The sequence below is a fragment of the Contarinia nasturtii genome, unplaced genomic scaffold (assembly GCF_009176525.2).
Source record: "Contarinia nasturtii isolate CC-2019 unplaced genomic scaffold, AAFC_CNas_1.1 Cnas_scaffold_1622, whole genome shotgun sequence".
Taxonomy (NCBI): Eukaryota; Metazoa; Arthropoda; class Insecta; order Diptera; family Cecidomyiidae; genus Contarinia; species Contarinia nasturtii.
Window position 1 is genome coordinate 1 of NW_022198957.1, and position 7,052 is coordinate 7,052.

The 7,052-nt window shown below is 38.8% G+C and overlaps 1 protein-coding gene across 1 annotated transcript; it reads right to left on the minus strand.

Moving 5' to 3' along the window:
* Positions 1 to 5,120: 5,120 nt before the first annotated feature.
* LOC116346632 (uncharacterized membrane protein DDB_G0293934-like) lies at positions 5,121 to 6,770 on the minus strand. Its single transcript, XM_031776794.1, has one exon. It carries the CDS (start codon positions 6,768 to 6,770, stop codon positions 5,121 to 5,123), a length of 1,650 nt encoding a protein of 549 aa, XP_031632654.1.
* Positions 6,771 to 7,052: the final 282 nt, after the last annotated feature.

Genomic DNA, 7,052 nt, shown 5'->3' on the forward strand with positions numbered 1-7,052 from the left:
TGATGAGAATAAATGCATTAAGTTTAGTCTTGAGCTAACCGCCGTACTATAAAGACGTGTTGTTTTATTTGTCGCTTTATATGTAACTTGATCATGGTAGCAAAGCGAAGTTCGTTGTAACTAATAAAGAAGATCAGATTACCACGTGAAGTGAAATAACTAACTTTGTGCACACAAGCTAAAAGAAAAATGGGTAAAGAACTTGAAATAGAAAAATTGAAAGGACTCGAAAACTATCAAAATTGGTGCTTTGCCGTTGAAAACGTTTTGACATATCGAAATTTTGAGAAGTGCATCGATTCAGAACCATCTAACAGAGAAACTGACGCCGGAAAATTGAAATCATGTCGTGCTATCCTGGCATTGAGTGTCGATTCTTCTCTGTATATGTATATCAAGAATTGCAAAACTCCTTACGAAATTTACGAAACGTTCCAAAAAATGTATGGTGCGTCCGGTATGACCAGAAAAACTACGTTGTTACGAAATCTACTATCCAATCGACTGGAGGATTGCTCCAGCATGCAAGAATATATTGACAACATTGTAAATGGCTGCAACAAATTGCAGGGCATTGGTTTTGAAATAACGGATGATTGGAAAACAGCAATCATTTTGACTGGATTGTCTGAAAACTACCAACCGTTTGTTATGACAATAGAAGCTTCGCCTACTGAACCATCTACTGATTCAATCATATCAAAGCTATTGGATAGGGGAGACAAAACATCAAAAGGTGAAGCATTCCTTTCGAAATCAAAGTTCAATAAAAAATCGAATTCCAAAAACACGAAGAAAAAGTGCGAATTTTGTAAGAAGAGACATTTTGGTCAGTGCAGAAACAAAGTGGAAACAGTTAAAGGTGCATTCGTCGCGTTATACACGAATAGCAACAAAAACGGCTGGTATGTAGACTCCGGTGGTTCAAGTAACATGACACCGAATGCAAATTTGCTGGAAGATGTGAAACGCTATACGAAAGGCGAAATAACTGCAGCAAATGACTCAAAAATGCCAGTAGTGGGCATGTGAAACCGCAATATGAAATTAAGTGGAACCGATATAAAAGTAAACGATATCTTACACGTGCCCAAACTGTCGGTGAACATTCTGTCAGTAAGCAAGATAGTTAAAATGGGAAATACAGTGCTATTTGACAAAAACGGCTGCACAATTAGAAATGCAAACGGAATCAAAATTGCTCATTGCAACGAACAAGACGGTGTATATCCATTGTACGAAGATTCAAATAAGTGCATGAGTGCAATAAAAAGTGATGATGTGTATTTATGGCACCGCAAACTCGGACATTTGAACATAAATGCAATGAAAAAAATGCGCGATGCAAGCGAAATTGGTTTGAAATTTCAAGGCGATGAATTGCGTATAAAGAATTGTGAAATATGTGCACGAGGAAAAATGCCGCGTTTGCCGTTTGGAAAAAGCGACTCGCAAGCTACTGAAATTTTACAATTGGTGCATGCAGATTTGATCGGACCGATGGAGACTGAATCTATTGGCCGTGCTAAATACATATTCACCATTGTTGATGATTTCTCTAGGAAAGTATTCGTTTATCCACTCAGAAATAAATCACAAACATTTGAAACTTTCAAAATATTCCGAGCATTCATAGAAAAGCAGACCAGTAAATGCATAATAACGCTACGATCAGACAATGGCGGAGAGTTCGAGTCGAATGAGTTCGAAAATTATCTCAGACAAAATGGAATCGAGCACCAGACTTCAAATTCTCATACACCCCAGCAAAATGGGAGAGCGGAAAGAATGAATAGAACGCTAATCAAGCGCGCAAAATGCATGCTATTTGACGCGGACCTGCCTAAAAGTTATTGGGGTGAGGCAGTGTCAATGGCAGCATATCTGATCAACCGTAGTATTTCATCCGTGCATGGGAAAATACCAGAGGAAATGTTCAGTGGTAAGAAAATTGACATCTCCGAATTAAAGCTGTTCGGCTGTTCGGTCATGGTGCACGTAAATAAACAAAACCGACGAAAATTGGATGAAAAAGCCACAAAAATGATATTTGTGGGGTATGATGAGCACAAAAAGGGGTATCGATGCATCGACAGAGATAATCGAAAAATGGTTATCAGCCGTGATGTAAAATTCCTTGAATCAAACTCATTGTCAACCGTCAAAATTAACGATCAAAGCTCCAGTGATGATGAATCTGAAAATGGTGTAGTATCTGATTACGAGGATTGTGAAAACCAAAATGAAAATAATATAAATGAAATTTCCACCGTTGAAATATCGGATGAAGACAATACTCGAAATGACGGAAATTTAACAATGGACGACGACGACAAGGATGAAGATTACGAACCAGTGGGCGATGCAGCTAATAACAGACGTTCCATGATACAAACGCGGTCTAAATCGGTAAATGAAGTTCCATTCCGATTAAACAATAATTTTGCATTTTTTGTAGAGCCAGCTACTGTAAAAGAAGCCGTCCAAAGCACAGAAGCTGCACTGTGGAAAATCGCGATGAACGAAGAGATTAAATCACTCATGGATAATAAGACCTGGAAATTGGTTGATTTGCCCAAGGGAAGAAGGACCATCCAATGCAAGTGGATCTTCAAAATCAAACAAGATGCCGACGGAAAAATAACCAAGTACAAGGCCCGACTTGTAGCTAAGGGTTTTAGCCAAAGGCCCGGTATAGATTTTGATGAAACCTTTGCACCAGTTGTCAGGTATGATTCAATACGTTTTCTATTAGCATTGGCTGTCATACAAAATATGGAAATACAGCAAATGGATGCAATCACTGCATTCTTACAAGGCGATCTTGAGGAAAGCGTGTACATGGATCAACCCGAGTGTTTCAATGATAACACAAACCGTGTATGTGAGTTAAAGAAAGCGATTTACGGCCTGAAGCAGGCTGGTAGACAATGGAACATTAAGCTTGATGCAGCACTCAAGCTCTATGGCTTTCGTAAAAGCACCGCCGACCCATGTATTTATTACATGGTCGATTTAAAATTAATCATAGCTATTTACGTTGATGATTTCCTCATTTTTCATAGATGTAAAATGGAGCTGGACCGAATAAAAGAATTTTTGCATTCCAAATTTCGAATGAAGGACCTTGGTAAGGCGCAAAGTTGTTTGGGCATGAGAATCAACCAACACAAATATGGTATTGATCTGGACCAAACCACGTATGTCGAAAATATTCTCAGACGTTTTGCCATGCAAGATAGCAAACCAATGGGAACACCAAGCGATACGAGCGAAAAATTATCGGTAACAATGATAAATAGCGAAAATGATTTAACTGGAAAGGTTCCTTACAGGGAAGCGGTCGGAAGCCTAATTCACTTGGCAAATTGTACGAGGCCAGATATCTCGTTCGCAGTGAATAACGTAAGCAGATTCAATGAGAGGCACTGCACACGACACTGGGCGGCAGTCAAACGTATTTATCGATACTTGGCTGGTACGGTAAATTTCCAAATACAATTCAGACGTGATAAGAACGATTGTATGCACGCACATGTGATTCGGACTGGGCTTCAGACCCGGACAAACGCAGATCGTGTTCAGCATTTGTCATTTTAATGGCAAACGCTGCAATTAGTTGGTTTAGCCACAGACAAGAAATCGTCGCACTATCAAGCACCGAGGCAGAATACATTTCACTATCTGAATGTGTAAAGCAGGTATTATGGCTACGAAAGTTAAGTGATGAATTGTATGGAAAAACCAACGCAACCATCATTAGGATGGACAACCAGAGCAGCATAAAACTCTCCAAAAACGATGCATTCAGTGGTCGCTCAAAGCACATAGACGTGCGGTATCACCATACACGTGACCACATCGAAAGGGGGACAATCAAAGTCGAATTTTGTTCAACCGATGACAACACAGCGGACTCGCTGACCAAGGCTGTTACAAAAAGCAAAACCGAATTTTGCAATATGAATATGGGTTTACGAGTCAGCTGTATTCGGTCACAATCGAAATAATGCAAAGCAATCTGCTGACAACTTTAAACATTTTTTTTCTTTTAAGTTAATAACCTTTCATATGTTTTCTTTATATTTTCAAATAATTACTAGTACGCAAAAGTTGGAATTGTCATTAACAACTGCACAGTCAAATCGAACGGTCATTAAATCAAGTATCACCGCACAAAAATCAAAATGGGTGGATCCGAATCGAAAAGCGAAAAGAATGTCGAAAATCAGGGACAAGTTCAAAACAATGTGACGATCGGACACACAGTTGATGTCTATAGCAACGAAATTGTTATTCTACTCAGCATCATTTGCGGAATAAAAATCATCGAACTCATGGTTTACCTATTCAGAAGCTTCAAACGAGATCTTAAGAAGAAGGTGTCTGAAAACCTGAAGAGTGTGCAAATTGGACCAGCACCAACCAAATGAACTGAACGCAATCAATCATCAACATAAACAAATTTAAAGATTTCAAGTTTGGCTTTAAAAATTATAAGTGATTAATAATTGTTTGTTTCTTTATCAAAATTTTAACTGAAATGTTGTAAATTTGGTGTGCTTCATCAATGTTTAAATATTGTAAACTCGTTGTGCAAAAATGAAAAATTGTGTTAAATTTAAAATTCATTTTGTGAAAATTTCTTATAAAATTCAATCATTGTAAAACGAAACTATATTGTAAAATGTCAAAATTAACCATTTATTGTATCAAAAAATCTTTTGGATTGTTTAATAAGGGAAGATGATGAGAATAAATGCATTAAGTTTAGTCTTGAGCTAACCGCCGTACTATAAAGACGTGTTGTTTTATTTGTCGCTTTATATGTAACTTGATCAGATGATTCCCAGCAATGCCAGAAATAATCACAGTATTGTTTATGATAGATATATCTTCATTCAATTTGTATCTGTCCGGTAGCGTCAACATAGATCCACAATCCAAAAGTAAAATAACTGGTTTCGATGCAATATCCAAACGAAGTTTGACATATGCAGAAAGATGAATAATCAGTATTGGTGCTTCAAGTTGGTTTTCAGTGCAAGAGTCATGGCACGTTGCACAATGTTTTGATGATGAATCAGGTGGACAATCGTGCCATTCATCATCTACCTGATTTAGTTTTCCGAATGAAAATGCGTTTGTGCACTTTGTTGGTCACCATCCGATTGCATATTAACATACGGGTTGGGAGAGAAGGTGTTGCTCGTGCTTGCAAAAACACGAGTTGGATACGAAGTGTAGGCGGTGTTGTTACCGCTTTGATTTGAATCCCGACCGTTTCCACCCTGGCTACGTCCGAAATTATTGCCATTCTGACCCGAATTCCGACCAAAATTATTACCGTTTTGATTTGAATTACGACCGTTATTGTTTCCGGTTTGATTTGAATTTCGCGACGATCCGTTTGATTGACGATTTTGAGAATTGCTCCATTGGCTCGAATTACCACGATTTGAATTTTCGCGATTTGTGTTCTCACGATTATTACCGGAATTTGTGTTGTCACGATTTGTTCGATCACGGTTTTTCTTTGCCAAATCGCTTTGTTTTTTACGGCATTCTTTTTCTGTATGCGCGCTTTTCGAACAGTAATTGCAAACCATCCGTCGCGATTCAACGGTTAAATTTTGTTCATATCGTTCAATTGTGGTATCGATTAATTCTTGCAAATTTTTTGTTGCGACATTTTTAATGAAATTGCGCAAGTTTCCGTCCAACAGACCGTTTTCAAAAGCCTTTCTAGCAGATCTGTCATGAATTGTTTCGAGTCCAGAATCTGCATTGGCTCCGAGAAAACTATTCATGTCGTACAGTAAATTTTTGCAACGATTCGCGAATTCGAACAAGGACTCACCGGTTTTTTGTTTTACCGTATTGATTTGAGCCAAGGTATCGCGCGCGGAATTAACAGAGTAATCTTTAACGATTTCAGATTTAATATCCGGCCATTGTAATTCGCGGATTTTATTCAAAAATGATTGGTTACATTTCGCGAGTTTGAGTTTAACATTGAAATTAAACCGTTCAATATTCGCCGGATTGTTATCTAACGCGGTCCATAACATGTCGGTTGTTGTAATGAAACGTTTGACCGAATCATTTGATTTTGTGTCAAACTCTGGAATGGAGCGTAAAATGTCCGTTGTATGCGTTGTAAACAAATTTTCAAAATTTGGAAACTGTTGGACGTTACCCGTTGGGGCCGGACGAGATTGCAGCAACTGAATGCTATTTTGACATTCAATTAAAGCGTCTCGCAGCTGCCGACAATTGCCATCCACAGTGTTTCTTGTTTCGATCAGAGAATTGTTCATTTGACCCACCTCTGATTGCAATTCACTTCGAGTAGAATCAACTGTCTCTCTCACACGATCTACGCCCGTCCGCAAATCATTGATTACCTGGTTTGTGGCTGACGCAAGTCTTGAGTGATTTGTTAACAATTCTCTTTGTGTGTCAAGCTCATTCTGTAGTATAGTACCACTTTGATTTTGAGCATTAACTGCGGCTAGGATTTTATTATTCAATTGATCCTGCGCTCGACTCTTTGCAAGCAATTCGTTATGCATTTGTTCGTACGCGTGCAGCGCTCGTGTAGTGAGGTCAACATGCTGTTTGAGTTCAGCATCTCGTTGATTTGCTCTTTCGTTCAATTGAGCGTAACCGGCATGTAACCGATCCGCTTTATCGCTAATGGCCTGAAATTCGACTGAAAGTAGCTTAAGTCTGTCAGTCCTGTAAACCAATTCTGATGGGATCGCCATCGTCAATACCTCGCATGTTGTTGGGAGCCGATTGAAATGCGCCAAAATCATCCATTTCCTTCTTATCTATTTCATCTTCGTTGTCAGAAAATTCACCGTAAAAAAGTTCCGTTGACCTCTCAGTGTGGAGAGCAAAATAGTCCAATTTAATTGCCGTTTGGCTTCGTATGTTATTTGATACCGTTTGATGAACTCCAACGATGTTCTGTACTGCGTTGAACTGAGCTGTGCTAGCGTGTGTGGCCCATTAAGACGTCTCGCCTCTTGTGTGTTGTGTTTACT

Bases quoted from the DNA above. Each gene is read 5' to 3' on its own strand.
- LOC116346632 (XM_031776794.1), bottom strand. From the start codon at position 6,770: ATGGCGATCCCATCAGAATTGGTTTACAGGACTGACAGACTTAAGCTA.